This window comes from Delphinapterus leucas, chromosome 1 (assembly GCF_059928025.1).
Source record: "Delphinapterus leucas isolate spDelLeu-1000000601 "Yukka" chromosome 1, BTC_Dleu_Yukka2, whole genome shotgun sequence".
Lineage (NCBI taxonomy): Eukaryota > Metazoa > Chordata > Mammalia > Artiodactyla > Monodontidae > Delphinapterus > Delphinapterus leucas.
In genome coordinates this window covers 95,449,512-95,467,580 of record NC_143129.1, presented here as the reverse complement: position 1 = coordinate 95,467,580, position 18,069 = coordinate 95,449,512, and the positions used below count along the sequence as shown (strand labels likewise).

The following is an 18,069-nucleotide window of genomic DNA, read 5'->3' as shown; positions in this document are numbered from 1 at the left end:
TCTCTGCTCACCCGCCGGGGCGGGCGGGGCTGCGAGCTGAGGCTCGGGCTTCGGTTTCGGACGGAGCGCAGGGAGAGAACTGGGGTTGGTGGCTTGAACATAGCCTGAGGGGGTTAGTGCACCACGGCTAGCCGGGAGGGAGTCTGGGGAAAAGTCTGCACCTGCCGAAGAGGCAAGAGACTTTTTCTTCCCTCTTTGTTTCCTGGTGCGCGAGGAGAGGGGTTTAAGAGCGCTGCTTAAAGGAACTCCAGAGACGGGCGCGAGCCGCGGCTAAAAGCGCGAACCCCAGAGACGGGCGCGAGCCGCGGCTAAAAGCGCGGACCCCAGAGACGGGCGGCAGACGCTAAGGCTGCTGCCGCCACCAAGGGGCCTGTGTGCGAGCATAGGTCACTATCCACACCCCTCTTCCGCGGAGCCTGTGCAGCCCGCCACTGCCAGGTTCCCGGGATCCAGGGACAACTTCCCCGGGAGAACGCACGGCGGGCCTCAGGCTGGTGCAACGTCACGCCGGCCTCTGCCGCAGCAGGCCCGCCCCGCACGCAGTGCCCCCCCCCCCCGGCCTGAGTGCGCCAGAGCCCCCGAATCAGCGGCTCCTTTAACCCCGTCCTGTCTGAGCAAAAAACAGACGCCCTCCAGTGACCTACACGCAGAGGCAGGGCCAAATCCAAAGCTGAGCCCCTGGGAGCTGTGAGAACAAAGAAGAGAAAGGGAAATCTCTCCCAGCAGCCTCAGAAGCAGCGGATTAAAGCTCCACAATCAACTTGATGTACCCTGCATCTGTGGAATACACGAATAGACAACGAATCATACCAAATTGAGGAGGTGGACTTCGAGAGCAATATCTATGATTTTTTTCCCTTTTCCTCTTTTTGTGAATGTGTATGTGTGTGCTTCTGTGTGAGATCTTGTCTGTATAGTCTTGGTTCCACCATTTGTCCTAGGGTTCTATCCGTCCATGGTTTTTTTAAAAATTATTTTTCTTAATTAATTTTAATAACTTTATTATACTTTACCTTCGTTCTTTCTTTCTTTCCTTCCTTCCCTCCTTTAGACAACGAATCATCCCAAATTGAGGAGGTGGTCTCTGAGAGCAAGATTTATGATTTTTCCCCCTTTACCTCTTTTTGTGAGGGTGTATGTGTATGCTTCTGTGTAAGATTTTGTATAGCTTTGCTTCCAACATTTGTCCTAAGGTTCTATCCGTCACTTTTTTTTTTCTAAATAATTTTTAATTCAATAACTTTATTATACTTTATTTTATTTTTACTGTATCTTCTTTCTTTCTGTCTTTTTTCCTTCTTTCCCTCCTTCCTTCCTTCCTCCCTCCCTCCCTCCCTCCTTTCTTTCCTTCTTGCCTTCTTTCCTTCTTTCTTTCTTTTTCTTCTTTCTTTCTTCCTTCCTTCCTTCCCTCCTTTCCTGCTTTCTTTTCTCATACTTCTACTAATTCTCTTTACTTTTTCTCCCTTTTATTCTGAGCCATGTGGATGAAAGGCTCTTGGTGCTCCAGCCAGGAGTCAGGGCTCTGCCTCTGAGGTAGCAGAGCCAACTTCAGGACACTGGTCCACAAGAGACCTCGCAGCTCCACATAATATCAAACGGCGAAAATCTCCCAGAGACCTCCATCTTAACACCAGCACCCAGCTTCACTCAACAACCAGCAAGCTACAGTGCTGGACAACCTATGCCAAACAACTAGCAAAACAGGAACACAACCCCACCCATTATCAAAGAGGCTGCCTAAAATAATAATAAGGCCACAGACACCCCAAAACACACCACCAGATGTGAACCTGCCCACTAGAGAGACAAGATCCTGCCTCATCCACCACAACACAGGCACTAGTCCCCTCCACCAGGAAGCCTACACAACCCACTGAACCAACCTTAGCCACTGGAGACAGACATCAAAAACAACGGGAACTATGAACCTGCAGCCTGCAAAAAGGAGACCCCAAACACAGTAAGATAAGCAAAATGAGAAGACAGAAAATAACACAGCAGATAAAAGAGCAAGATAAAAATGCACCAGACCTAACAAATGAAGAGGAAATAGGCAGTCTACCTGAAAAAGAATTCAGAATAATGATAGTAAGGATGATCCGAAATCTTGGAAATAGAATGGACAAAATGCAGGAAACAGTTAACAAGGACCTAGAAGAAATAAAGATGAAACAAGCAATGATGAACAACACAATAAATGAAATTAAAAGTACTCTAGATGGGATCAATAGCAGAATAACTGAGGCAGAAGAACGGATAAGTGACCTGGAAGATAAAATAGTGGAAATAACTACTGCAGAGCAGAATAAAGAAAAAAGGATGAAAAGAACTGAGGAAAGTCTCAGAGACCTCTGGGACAACATTAAACGCACCAACATTCGAATTATAGGGGTTCCAGAAGAAGAAGAGAAAAAGAAAGGGACTGAGAAAATATTTGAAGAGATTATAGTTGAAAACTTCCCTAATATGGGAAAGGAAATAGTTAATCAAGTCCAGGAAGCACAGAGAGTCCCATACAGGATAAATCCAAGGAGAAATACGCCAAGACACATATTAATCAAACTGTCAAAAATTAAATACAAAGAAAGCATATTAAAAGCAGCAAGGGAAAAACAACAAATAACACACAAGGGAATCCCCATAAGGTTAACAGCTGATCTCTCAGCAGAAACCCTACAAGCCAGAAGGGAGTGGCAGGACATACTGAAAGTGATGAAGGAGAAAAACCTGCAACCAAGACTACTCTACCCAGCAAGGATCTCATTCAGATTTGATGGAGAAATTAAAACCTTTACAGACAAGCAAAAACTGAAAGAGTTCAGCACCACCAAACCAGCTTTACAACAAATGCTAAAGGAACTTCTCTAGACAAGAGACACAAGAGAAGGAAAAGACCTATAATAACAAACCCAAAACAATTTAGAAAACGGGAATAGGAACATACATATTGATAATTACCTTAAATGTAAATAGACTAAATGCTCCCACCAAAAGACACAGATTGGCTGAATGGATACAAAAACAAGACCCTTATATATGCTGTCTACAAGAGACCCACTTCAGACCTAGAGACACATACAGACTGAAAGGGGATGGAAAAAGATATTCCATGCAAATGGAAACCAAAAGAAAGCTGGAGTAGCAATTCTCATATCAGACAAAATAGACTTTAAAATAAGGACTATTAAAAGAGACAAAGAAGGACACTACATAATGATCAAGGGATAGATCCAAGAAGAAGATATAACAATTGTAAATATTTATGCACCCGACATAGGAGCACCTCAATATATAAGGCAAATACCAACAGCCATAAAAGGGGAAATCGACAGTAACACATTCATAGTAGGAGACTTTAACACCCCACTTTCACCCATGGACAGATCATCCAAAATGAAAATAAATAAGGAAACACAAGCTTTAAATGATACATTAAACAATATGGACTTAATTGATATTTATAGGACACTCCATCCAAAAACAACAGAATACACATTTTTCTCAAGTGCTCATGGAACATTCTCCAGGATAGATCATATCTTGGGTCACAAATTAAGCCTTGGTAAATTTAAGAAAATTGAAATTGTATCAAGTATCTTTTCTGACCACAACGCTATGAGACTAGATATCAATTACAGGAAAAGGTCTGTAAAAAATACAAACACATGGAGGCTAAACAATACACTACTTAATAATGAAGTGATCACTGAAGAAATCAAAGAGGAAATCAAAAAATACCTAGAAACAAATGACAATGGAGACACAACGACCCAAAGCCTATGGGATGCAGCAAAAGCAGTTCTAAGCAGGAAGTTTATAGCAATACAAGCCCACCTTAAGAAGCAGGAAACATCTCGAATAAACAACCTAACCTTGCACCTCAAGCAATTAGAGAAAGAAGAACAAAAAAACCCCAAAGTTAGCAGAAGGAAAGAAATCATAAAAATCAGATCAGAAATAAATGAAAAAGAAATGAAGGAAACAACAGCAAAAATCAATACAACTAAAAGGTGGTTCTTTGAGAAGATAAACAAAATAGATAAACCACTAGCCAGACTCATCAAGAAAAAAAGGGAGAAGACTCAAATCAACAGAATTAGAAATGAAAAAGGAGAAGTAACAACTGACACTGCAGAAATAAAAAAGATCATGAGAGATTACTACAAGCAAGTCTATGCCAATAAAATGGACAACCTGGAAGAAATGGACAAATTCTTAGCAATGCACAACCTGCCAAGACTGATTCAGGAAGAAATAGAAAATATGAACAGACAAATCACAAGCACTGAAATTGAAACTGTGATTAAAAATCTTCCAACAAACAAAAGCCCAGGACCAGATGGCTTCACAGGCGAATTCTATCAAACATTTAGAGAAGAGCTAACATCTATCCTTCTCAAACTCTTCCAAAATATAGCAGAGGGAGGAACACTGCCAAATTCCTTCTATGAGGCCACCGTCACCTTGATACCAAAACCAGACAAGGATGTCACAAAGAAAGAAAACTACAGGCCAATATCACTGATGAACATAGATGCAAAAATCCTCAACAAAATACTAGCAAACAGAATCCAACAGCACACTAAAAGGATCATACACCATGATCAAGTGGGGTTTATTCCAGGAATGCAAGGATTCTTCAATATACGCAAATCTATCAATGTGATACACCATATTAACAAATTGAAGGAGAAAAACCATATGATCATCTCAATAGATGCAGAGAAAGCTTTTGACAAAATTCAACACCAATTTATGATAAAAACCCTGCAGAAAGTAGGCATACAGGGAACTTTCCTCAACATAATAAAGGCCATATATGACAAGCCCACAGCAAACATCATCCTCAATGGTGAAAAACTGAAAGCATTTCCATTAAGATCAGGAACAAGACAAAGTTGCCCACTCTCACCACTCTTATTCAACATAGTTTTGGAAGTTTGAGCCACAGCAATCAGAGAAGAAAAGGAAATAAAAGGAATCCAAATTGGAAAAGAAGAAGTAAAGCTGTCACTGTTTGCAGATGACATGATACTATACATAGAGAATCCTAAAGATGCTACCAGAAAACTACTAGAGCTAATTAATGAATTTGGTAAAGTAGCAGGATACAAAATTAATGCACAGAAATCTCTGGCATTCCTATACACTAATGATGAAAAATCTGAAAGTGAAATCAAGAAAACACTCCCATTTACCATTGCAACAAAAAGAATAAAATATCTAGGAATAAACCTACCTAAGGAGACAAAAGAACTGTATGCAGAAAATTATAAGACACTGATGAAAGAAATTAAAGATGATACAAATAGATGGAGAGATATACCATGTTCTTGGATTGGAAGAATCAACATTGTGAAAATGACTCTACTACCCAAAGCAATCTATAGATTCAATGCAATCCCTATCAAACTACCACTGGCATTTTTCACAGAACTAGAACAAAAAATTTCGCCATTTGTATGGAAACACAAAAGACCCCGAATAGCCAAAGCAATCTTGAGAATGAAAAAAGGAGCTGGAGGAATCAAGCTCCCTGACTTCAGACTATACTACAAAGCTACAGTAATCAAGACAGTATGGTACTGGCACAAAAACAGAAAGATAGATCAATGGAACAGGATAGAAAGCCCAGAGATAAACCCACGCACATATGGACACCTTATCTTTGATAAAGGTGGCAGGAATGTACAGTGGAGAAAGGACAGCCTCTTCAATAAGTGGTGCTGGGAAAACTGGACAGGTACATGTAAAAGTATGAGATTAGATCAGTCCCTAACACCATACACAAAAATAAGGTCAAAATGGATTAAAGACCTAAATATAAGGCCAGAAACTATCAAACTCTTAGAGGAAAACATAGGCAGAACACTCTATGACATAAATCACAGCAAGATCCTTTCTGACCCACCTCCTAGAGTAATGGAAATAAAAACAAAAATAAACAAATGGACCTAATGAAACTTCAAAGCTTTTGCACAGCAAAGGAAACCATAAACAAGACCAAAAGACAACCCTCAGAATGGGAGAAAATATTTGCAAATGAAGCAACTGACAAAGGATTAATCTCTAAAATTTACAAGAAGCTCATGCAGCTCAATAACAAAAAAACAAACAACCCGATCCAAAAATGGGCAGAAGACCTAAATAGACATTTCTCCAAAGAAGATACACAGACTGCCAACAAACACATGAAAGAATGCTCAACATCATTAATCATTAGAGAAATGCAAATCAAAACTACAATGAGATATCATCTCATACCAGTCAGAATGGCCATCATCAAAAAATCTAGAAACAATAAATGCTGGAGAGGGTGTGGAGAAAAGGGAACAATATTGCACTGCTGGTGGGAATGTGAATTGGTTCAGCCACTATGGAGAACAGTATGGAGGTTCCTTAAGAAACTACAAATAGAACTACCATATGACCCAGCAATCCCACTACTGGGCATATACCCTGAGAAAACCAAAATTCAAAAAGAGTCATGTACCAAAATGTTCAGTGCAGCTCTATTTACAATAGCCCGGAGATGGAAGCAACCTAAGTGCCCATCATCGGATGAATGGATAAAGAAGATGTGGCACATATATACAGTGGAATATTACTCAGCCATAAAAAGAAACGAAATTGAGCTATTTGTAATGAGGTGGATAGACCTAGAGTCTGTCATACAGAGTGAAGTAAGTCAGAAAGAAAAAGACAAATACCGTATGCTCACACATATATATGGAATTTAAGAAAAAAAAATGTCATGAAGAACCTAGGGGTAAGACAGGAATAAAGACGCAGACCTACTGAAGGACGGACTTGAGGATATGGGGAGGGGGAAGGGTGAGCTGTGACAGGGCGAGAAAGTGTCATGGACATATACACACTAACAAACGTAGTAAGGTAGATAGCTAGTGGGAAGCAGTCGCATGGCACAGGGATATTGGCTCGGTGCTTTGTGACAGCCTGGAGGGGTGGGATAGGGATTGTGGGAGGGAGGGAGACGCAAGAGGGAAGACATATGGGAACATATGTATATGTATAACTGATTCACTTTGTTATAAAGCAGAAACTAACACACCATTGTAAAGCAATTATACCCCAATAAAGATGTTAAAAAAAAAAAAAGCATGAAGGACGTTTAGGTTTAAAAGGAAAAACACAATTTAAAAATCCAAGTAAACTTTACAGAGATAATATTTTGGACTGGTCTGGTCCATGGACAACATCCAGTCCAGGCCTCTGATGTTACAAATGAGGAAACCAGGACACAGTGCTTGGCATATAGAATGTGCTCAAAATACAACTGATCAATGACTAAGTGAATGATCGAAATAAAGACTCCCAAAGTTCACATGGCTAATAGGAAGAGTTTTACCAAATCTTAACACGACAGAACTCATTTGACAGTTTTTTGAGCATGAAGTGCCAATTATCTTAAATGAATTTGCCAGTCTTTAACTCTCATGGATCTCCATCTATTGGGTTAAACATCCAAAGAGCAAAGATCATTGGAAAGTAATAATTATACTCAATAATAACTTCTGAACAGAAGATAACTTGGAAATACACTGATAGAAATATGCATTAGGCACTGCATACTGAGAAGGATCCTCTCATCTAGGTTGCTGGGGAAAAGATTTGCAAAGGAAAAAATGCCCAAGCTCATTCTTCAAAAGTCTGATGATAAAGGCACCTTATGAGGAAACATCAGCATGGGAGAAACCCCAAGAGTACAAGCCACTCAGACTGATTGCCCTCCTTCCAAGAACAGAAACCAAAATACACTATTAGAGAATTTCCAACTACCACACAACTCCCAAAACACACAGTGATTATGCCAGTTCCCCAAAGTGGGAAGAGAGCATCTTTGGCCTAAATGCACATCTAGGCTACTAATAACAGGTGAGTACATTGAACAAGGTGACTCCAAAAACAAGGTTGCAGCCAACATCTTGAGAGCAATTTGAATTTAGAAGTGTTATTAGAGCCAGGGAGAAAATTGAGAAAAATGCTTGAGAGGAGTATTAGTAATGTTGTTATTCTTCATACAGTAACGCTGGTAATAGACCTGAAAACTATAGTGGGGCCCAGCATCAAGTTTGGGAGCGTGTAAATTTGGCTTTACCCTTCTCTGCCCAAGGCCCCTCCAGAATTCTCAGACCCAACATCTCTCCGACCACAGCCCCACTGAAGCCCACCTTCCCTTCGTCCTGAATGACCCCTACGTCCTGCAGGCCTTCCTGAAGTTCAAGTATGTCCAGGGTCCCATCTTCATTATGGTCTAGGTACGAAAACAGTTCTTCATCGAAGGCGTCCATCTGGGATGTCTCTGGCGGCAGAAGTGCTTCGGGTGGTCCACGCTGTGACCCCCGTTAGTCTCCCCGAGGTGGAAGTGAGAGAGAGGATGGTGATCTCTGCCCACCACAGGCCAAGTTGGAAAAGACCTAAGGTAGCAGCTGCCTCTCTGCTACCAAAGCCAAAGCCCCTGGGCCAGGTACAGAACGGAAAGGGGATGGTTCATCTCCACGGCTCCAGAGCAGAAGCACGAGATGCGCTGGGAGCCTCGGAGGGGTTGGTGCTGGAGGCCAGGCGTGGAGTGTGAGGCCATGGAGTTCCGGCCTCACTCCCAGATCAGCCAATCAGACTCCCTGTTTCCCACCTCACTCCAGGAAGAGCCTTTTCTCCAGAAGCTTCCTGAGAGACCTCCACACAGGTCTGTCTCTAAAGGTAGAACTTCTTTTTAGAGAAAAGTGGGTAGGGGAGTTTTGAGACATGGACTGTGGGGCCATAATGACTGGTGGTGTTGGTCCAACATTTTTTTGTTTTTTAAGTTGTCTGGTCACACCTAAGACTTCTTCTTCTAAGGCTAAGGCACTTGGGAATTATTGTAATGAAGCTTGGGACCAGAATGAAAATCTGACCATGTGGGCCTTTCCTTCTGTGATCCTCTCCCCCAGTTCCTTATCTTCACTCAGTATGTGCAGTGGCTCCAGAGCAAGGCTGCTGAACAGAAGGAGTCCCATCTCCATCTGCACAGATTGTGGCAGCACACTTGGGATGATAATCTCAAAATGGGCAGAAGTTAAGTCAACTGGGGTCCAGGAGATACTCATAAACAATGTTTATGGCGTCTTCTTAATCGCCACTTTCCGTAACCACTGAGAGCTCTGGCTTCCCTATACACATACCTGTTGGTCCCTCATCGGGCGCCACTGGAAATGTGGAAGTGTAGTTTCACAGTCAAAATTCCACATTTTACATAAGTTACTTTTAAAAATATGGAGTAGTCGTTAAAAACTTGAATGTTAATATTCATATGGAGTAACAAGAACTCTCATGCTGGTGGGAATGCAAAATGGTACACTTTAGAAGACAGTTTGGCAATTTCCTACAAAACTAAACACACTTTTACCATATAATCCAGCAATCATGCTCCTTGGTATCCACCCAAAGGAGCTGAAAATGTATGTCCACATGAAAATCTAAACACAAATGTTTGTAGCAGCTTTATTCATAATTGCCAAAATTGGAAGCAACCAAGATGTAGGTGAACGGGTAAGTAAACTGTGGTACGTCCAGACAATGGACCATTATTCAGTGCTAGAAAGAAAAGAGCTATCAAGCCATGAAAAGACATGGAGAAATCTTAAGTGCATATTACTAAGTGAAAGAAGCCAATCTGAAAAGGTTACATACTGTATGATTCTAGCAATATCATATTCTGGAAAAGGCAAAACTATAGAGACATTAAAAAGATCAGTGGTTGCCAGACGGTTGGAGAAAGGGGTGGAAGGATGAATAGGCAGAGCAGAGAGAATTTTTAGTGCAGTGAAAAATACCCTGTATGATTCTGTAAAGATGGATACACATCATCATACATTTGTCCAAACCGATAGAATATACAACACCTAAGGTAAACTATGGACTTGGGGTGATATGTCAATGTAGGTTCATCAACTGTAACAAATGTTACCACTCGGCGTCAGATGTTGATCATGGGGGAGGCTATGCATGCGTGGGGGCAGGTGAGATATGGTTAATCTCTAGACCTTCCTCTTAATTTTGCTGTGAACATAAAACTGCTCCCCCAAAATAAAATTTTTTTAATTCATAAAGATAATCTAATCAAGCCGTTATCTGTCAGTTTTTGCTCTATTTACTCATCATGTCAAGTACAGAAAACACAAAGAGGACCATCCCATGTCCTTGAATTACCCATGCGTTTGCCAGGAAGAGATTATGCCATGGTTAGTCATAAGTACTACTGCAAGCTTCGCAATAAATGTTTCTCCCCAGAGCTGTTGAGCAGTGGCAAACATCTAATGTTGTTTCACAAGATGGGCTGTGGCCCAATCAACAAGGAATTCTCCAACAAAAGAGAATTTTACAGTCCACAGGGAATGATCCTTCCCTGGGCATTGCAGAGAATGCAAGTAGTCACAAAGAGTCATAGAAGACAGACATCCAGGCAGGCGCAAGAGTCTAAAGACCAAGTAGAAAAGATAGAAGTCACAGCCAGACTTCTGAATAAAGAAAACAGACTAACAGCATTTTACATAACTGATAGAAGAGAGCAAAACATAGACTTGATCATCTCATCATTTTATTGCCTTAATTCTAAATCCAGATTTTTTTTTTTTTGGTTCTACACTATTCTGAAGTCTTCCAAGCCTAAATTGAACCAAAATAAGCATACTTCCAGCTAAAATTGCTGGCTCTTCATCATCAGTTTATTTTTCTGATTTCCATTTCAGTAAATTAAAATTCAGATGATTTCTTCTGCTCTTTGATGTTCTGAAATTTTTTTCCTCAGAGTACCTCAAGTGACATCCAAACATTGGGATTGCCTTTTAAAATGTTCTAACGTGGCCTTTGATGAAAAACAATGAGGAGGGGGAGGCAAAGAGGGAGGAGGGAGGAAACGATGGAAAATAATGCATAAAGCAGACAGGATTACTAGATTCTTATGGGAAAATTAGTAATAACTACTGTATCTCCTTGTTCCTCATGCTACCTTCTACTCTCAATTCCTGAGTCACAGGAGAACTTAATGTGAATTTTATCTCTTCTAAAACACTAATTTCATAATGAGGAGATTTGGAAACACATGGAAAAGCAGGGTCACTCATATCAGAAGAAACCATAGTGAGTTCGCCTCTAGCTAGTTCTTAATTTTGTCTCAGAACTTGCCTTGATGTCTTTTCCCTTCCCTGTATACTTTTGGAACACTTAGTAACAATTAGTTATTGTATTCCTTATTATGTTCCACATTCTTTCCATTTAAGGCCTAAAGGAACTTAAATAGAAATTTGCTCTCTTCTACATGCCAAATTCGTTACAAAAGCTTGGCAACATGAAGATGAGATCAAGTCAGATGGAAATTTATAGAGATTTCACTTTAGGTTGAGTATTTGTTTTAGATGCAAATTATCTTGAAACCTTCCCTTGAAGAATCACCCCATAGTTCTCATTTCTAGATACTCCAGTGGGTAATCTCCCCAATCCTTGACATTATACAAACCCTTGACCTATGCCTCTGAAATTCTCCCCCATAAAGACTGACCATGTAACCCTAATTCCAAGTATGTGATTGGCTACTGTCACCCAGGCTCCCCTCCACACCCTCTCTTCCTCCTGTTTTTGCACAGCCACCAGAGTGATCTTCCTAAGTCATAAGTCTGCCTGTGTCCCCTCTTGCTTAAAATCTCCCAAGTGCTCCCATCACTCAATTGACAAAAGTCCAAACCAAAAGGCAGGTCCTCAATGCCTTTCATGATCTGGCCCTTGCCTGGCCCTGACATGACACTATTCCTCAATGCCTTGACAAAAGGCAGGTCCTCAATGCCCTTCATGATCTGGCCCTTGCCTGGCCCTGACATGACACTATTCCTCAATGCCTTGACAAAAGGCAGGTCCTCAATGCCTTTCATGATCTGGCCCTTGCCTGGCCCTGACATGACACTATTCCTCAATGCCTTGACAAAAGGCAGGTCCTCAATGCCCTTCATGATCTGGCCCTTGCCTGGCCCTGACATGACACTATTCCTCAATGCCTTGACAAAAGGCAGGTCCTCAATGCCCTTCATGATCTGGCCCTTGCCTGGCCCTGACATGACACTATTCCTCAATGCCTTGACAAAAGGCAGGTCCTCAATGCCTTTCATGATCTGGCCCTTGCCTGGCCCTGACATGACACTATTCCTCAATGCCTTGACAAAAGGCAGGTCCTCAATGCCCTTCATGATCTGGCCCTTGCCTGGCCCTGACATGACACTATTCCTCAATGCCTTGACAAAAGGCAGGTCCTCAATGCCCTTCATGATCTGGCCCTTGCCTGGCCCTGACATGACACTATTCCTCAATGCCTTGACAAAAGGCAGGTCCTCAATGCCCTTCATGATCTGGCCCTTGCCTGGCCCTGACATGACACTATTCCTCAATGCCTTGACAAAAGGCAGGTCCTCAATGCCTTTCATGATCTGGCCCTTGCCTGGCCCTGACATGACACTATTCCTCAAGAAGGCCAACTGGTCACTCGGTGGAAAGTCAGTTATATTGGGTGCCTCCTGTGGTGTAAGGGGAACTGGGTCTTCCTCAAAGGAAGGTAGGGGTTTCCCTTTCCTGCCCACAAAGGTTCAGACAGCACCACTATCTGGGGGCTTGTGGAATGCCTGATCCACAGGCGTGAAATCCCTACAGAACACAGCATCTGACCAGGGGATCCCTTCATAGTGTAAGAGGTGTGCACATGGGCCCGAGACCACTGGATCCACTGGCCATTTCACACCCCACACCATCAGGAAGCAGCCAACCTCACAGAATGCTGCAATGTCCTACTGAAAGCACAGCCGAAGCACCACCTAGGAGACAATATTTGGCAAAAATGGGTTGCCACCCTTCGGGATACCGTTATGTACACTAAATCAGAGACCTACCATGTGGCTTTGTGCCCCCAAAAGGAAGAACACATGAGTCCAGGAACTAAGAGATGGAAGCAGGAGTGGTCCCACTTACTATCACTCCCAATGACCCAATGGGAACTTTTTGCTTCCCATCCCCACAACTCTGGGCTCTGCAGTGTTAGCTTCTGGTCCCCAAGCAGGATAGATATACTCTTGTCAGGGAACACAATGAGGGTCCCATTGAACTACAAGCTATAGCTTCCACCTGGACATTTGTAACTCCTTGTGTCCAGGGACCAACAGGCAAGAAAAGAAGTCACCCTCTTAGTAGGTGTAAATTGGCCCTGATCAGCAGGAAGCAGGGCTGCTTCTACACCACTGAGACAGAGAGGAATACTTACGGAACTCAGATGACCCATGTGGACTCCAGGGATGCCCAGTTATAACTGTGAATGGGCACATGCAGCAACATTGGCCTGAGAAGCTCAGACACTGCAGAAAGGAAAGTTTGGGTCACACCACCAGGTAAGTCACAAAGACCTGCAGAGATTCTAGATGAACGTGAGTGGAATTTAAAATAGACAGTCAAGAAGGGAAATCATGAGTACCAGTTGTGACCAAGTGAAGCAACGGGGACTGTAGTTTGTCCCACTGTCCTCCCTGGGGAAAAGAGGCTGCGAACAATAAGGGAGCACTCCCAAACCTATGCTGAGAAGCACATCTGTGGGTGCCATGGAGTGGCCTGTGGAGGCCAGGTCAGATCACTCCACAGGCCAACACTCCTGTTTCCTCTCCCTTACCCTTCTTTTGCACACCCAATCCCATCTTGGTTTCTGCTCCTAGGAGAACCAGAAATGACGCAGTTAGCACCAGCAGTAGCCCAAGACAAGAGGTAAGAACATGGGGTTTGGGAACTGGCTCATTCACTGCCCAGCAGGCAAAGAGCCCTGAGTGGAACATGGGGCAAGGATGATGCCTTGTACAAGGCGGGAGCCCAAAGCTGAAGATTTCCCAGCGGTGACCTGGGAAAACAACCTGTTTAAGGGGAACACCTGGCTAGTGCATTTGTGTTACAAAAACACTCAGGCATTTGTAAAATATGGGGGGAACCATGCTATAAGGGTAGGCAAGAAAGCATAATGATGAAAGGAGCAATTCACCAGGAAGCTAAAACAATGCTAAATTTGAATATACCAGCAGTATAGTCCATTATATAGTCTGTTTTTAAAATAAAAGGGAAAATCAACAGAATTATAAAGGAAAGTTAGCAAATATACAATCATAGAGGAAATTTTGACACCCCTCTTTCAAAAGTGATGGTAGTAACAGTTTTAGATAATTTAAAGGCTAATTGATTGCTTATTAGATACCATGAATTATTCTAAATACTTTACGTATTTTAATTCATCTATTCTTCACAATAACCCTATGAGATAAGTACTCATGTTACCTCTGTCACAGATGAGGAAACTGAAGCTAAAAAGATATTTTTAATGGCCCAAAGTTAACTAGTAAGTAGCAGAACCAAGATTTAAACCCAGGTGGTTTGACTAGATATTTCTTATTTTCTTACAAGCTCATCTATGTATGTAAAAAGATGTTTATCTGGAAAAACTACAGAATCAATAAAAAGATCAGTGGTTGGGGATGTGGGAATGAATAGGCAGAGCACAGAGGACTTTTAGGGCAGTAATAATACTCTATATGATATTATAATAATGGATACATGTCATTATACATTAGTCCAAACCCATAGAACATACAACACCAAGAGTGAAACCTAAGGTAAACTTTGGACTTAAAGTGATAATGAGGTGTCAATGTAGGTTCACCTTTGGTAAAAAATGTACCATTCTGATGAGTGATGTTGACAATGGGGGCAGCTATGTATGTGATGTTTAGAGGCAGAGGGTGTATGGGAAATCTCTGTACCTTCCTCTCAATTCTGTTGTAAACAAAAAACTGCTCTAAAAAAATAGTCTTTTATATATTTATCTTATTTTATCCAACATTTCTAGGTATCTAGCAACAGGAGAATTTTTGGTTTTCTTGTCCTACATATGCTGGAAATAAAAGCACTAACAACTGCTTTACAGTTAAATTTTTTTTTCTTTTAATTATTTCAAAGGAGCCACTGTCTTGTTTAGGGTATTTCAGATCACAGCCTTAAATCTTTTTGTACCACTGTGCTTAGATCACTGAGACATGACCCTCATCTTCAAGATGTTTGGTCTTAGTGGAGGGCACAGTCAATAAATAAAAATAGTACCTTTTGAAAATTATAGCAGTAGCGATATAGGAGACCAAGATCTACAAATAGTAGGGTGAGACCAACTCTTCTATAGAGGGTGGTCCAGAAAAGCTCATCACAGAGGAGGTGATATTTATTTAAAAAAAAAACAACTCTATTTTTTCCTAATCATAAAAATAATAATGTATGATCATTTTAAAAAACTGAAATAATACAAAAATTGTGAAGAAAAAAGTAACAAGGTAATTTAACTCCTACCATCCAGAAGTAATCATTATTAACCTTTAATTGAAGAATATACCCATCAGAAAAGAGTGCTGGGAATAGTTAATAATATCTGGCATGAGCACAGAGTGATACTATGTATATGTATATGTATGTAGGTATAAAATATATTTTATGTATATGTATAGAATACATATATTGTGTGTGTGACAAATATACGCCATCCTGTTCTATATGTTTGCATACACACAGTTTTATACAACTTATTTTATAATTTGTTCTTATATAAATTTTGGAAAATTAAAGACATTTTTTATTCCTGAGTTCCTCTCTCTTTTTATTAATCAGTCTTGCCAGAGATTTGTCTATTTTATTCATATTTTCAAAGAACCAACCAAAAAAGCATATAGTTGGAAATTTAAAGCACACAAATAATTCATGGGTCAAAGATGAAATCATATTGGAAATTAGAAAATACTTAGAACTAAATTACAACAAAAGTACAAACTTACGGGATGCAACTAAAGAAGTGATTAAAGTGATATTGTAGCTCAAACTTAATAAATCAAGCATTTATTAATAACTCAAGAAATTAGAAAAGGGACAAATGAGTAAACCCAAAGAAAGTAGAAGGAAATAAACAAAAGTTAATGGAAGAAAATTTAAAAAATGGAGACAATCTTCAAAACGTACCAAAAGTTGGTTCTTTCAGTGTATGAATAAAAAAGACAAAGGTTGAAGGGGAAAAAGAAAAGGTTGGCAAGAAAAAAAGATTTGGCAAGATTGAAGAGGAAGCAGGGGTGGGGGGGGAGATATCAGGAATAAAACAGAGAACATAACTACAGATACAGTCAGAACTTTTTAAAAATCACAAGTGAATATAAATATTATGAGCCTTGGACAGAACGTGCAGTTTCCTAAAAGTTGTAACTTACTAAATCTGACTCAAGAAGAAATAGTAACCTGAAGAGGCCTGTAACTACTAAAGACATTGAATGAGTAGCTTAAAATATAACTACTATAAAACAGTTTTTGGCTCTTATAGCTTAATAGCACTTTACCTCTTGGGATAGGGAATGCCAAAGTGTCCTCCTACGTTTCAGTGGGGTTGGAGAGGTTCCAAATATCTCTGCTGATAGGGGCGCACTTCAGGGACACAATTAAAATGACTCAGAGAAGCTGAAATTGCTCATAGGATGGGCCAACCCTTCAGGTCAACTTATGTACTTAGGGCATTAAGAATGTCTTAAACAATGGAATGTTGCCTCTCCTCCTCAACAGAAGGTTGGGGGAAACATACCACTGGTTTTCAAACAGTTTTGAAACAGTAGACAAACTAGCTGGTGTAAGAAAGCAGCTTCGAATAGATACAAAATGTGAGACTTTTTACAGAGCTTGGGGCTCACTGAAGTGTGAGAGCTAAAAAAAAAAAAAACCAAAGGTGGCTAAATTTTTGCATAGGCTTAAAATGCCCTGGGATGCATTCAGACCAAAAGTACTGGGCACAGGATTTTAAATTCTCAGAGTGAGTCAGAGGGTCCACTGCACTAATTTTTCTGTAAAAGTACCGGTAGCCTTTCAGATCCTGATGCGCATCCGTTCCGGGGTACCTGGCCCCATTCCCGAGCTTCTGAACCCACTCGCGGGTTGGAAGCCACACTTCCAGCTACTTCCTGCAGAGCCGCGGGCAGCCGCCCTCCGTCCTGGCAGCGCCCCGAGTCCCCGCAGCCCTTCCGGCCCTCAGGCCCCGCAGCGACCCACCTCCTCGGCGTCCTGGCCCAGGGGGATGCCCAGGCTCTTGAGCCCCTCCTGCAGCTCGCAGATGTCCACCACGCCGTCCCCGTTGCGGTCCAGCTTGTGGAAGAGGGTCTCGTAGTGCGTCGGCGGCTCCGCGTCCTGGCAGGCCGCCGCGGGCAGCACGACGCCCCGCAGCCAGCGCAGCATGGTCCCGGAGGCGCGGGCCGGCCCAGCCGAGGGACGCCAGGGGGGCCGAAGGCTGCTCGGGCGCGAGGCCTGGCTGTAAGGAGCCCGCGGCCTGGCTGTAAGGGGCCCGCGGCGCACAAGCTGAAAAGAGCCAAGTCCCCACCCGAGCTCGGCTCGGTGCACGGGGAGTGGCCGTTCCCGCTGCTGCCTGGGGAGGAGCTCGGCCGGCGCCGGCCTCCCCGATGGGCGCGGGGGACGGGCTAGGCTCTGCCTTGAGCGGGCAGGAAGTGAAAGGGTTGCAGGGTGCGGCCCGGGAGGGGCTGTGGGACGTGGGAGGTAAGCTCTGCGGCGTCCCTAGTGGAGCTGTCAGGGGTGCGGCCCGAGGAGCCAGTCCCGGGAGGTTGTGGGATTCTGCATCAGCGTATTAAAGGTGGGGCGGGGGACGGAGGAGGGGGGGTGGTGGTGGTGAACGGGAGGAGTGAGGGAGCAGCTGGAAGCTCAGGTTACTTAACTTCAGGCTCCCTTCCCTTCGGGCTTGGTACCCTGGCGAATTGCCCAGAAACAGTCCTCTCTGCAGGGACACTGGGCCTTCTCGGGCTTTGTCTCGCACAGATCTCGCACTTTTTCGTGCAACTCCACGGACACTACACATCTCTGGGACTGTTTTCTTTTCTTTTCTTTTTTTAACATCTTTATTGGAGTATAATTGCTTTACAATGGTGTGTTAGTTTCCGCTTTATAACAAAGTGAATCAGTTATACATATACATATATT

General features: G+C 42.4%; 1 protein-coding gene across 1 annotated transcript in view; it reads right to left on the bottom strand.

Moving 5' to 3' along the window:
* The window catches only part of SLC25A24 (solute carrier family 25 member 24), a 59,218-nt gene extending 41,648 nt beyond the window's left edge, over positions 1-17,570 (bottom strand). Inside the window, exon 1 of the mRNA XM_022584187.3 lies at positions 17,134-17,570. Coding sequence (XP_022439895.1) covers positions 17,134-17,316 — 183 coding nt within the window. The 5' untranslated portion in view covers positions 17,317-17,570. The remainder of the gene's footprint in view (positions 1-17,133) is intronic.
* Positions 17,571-18,069: the final 499 nt, after the last annotated feature.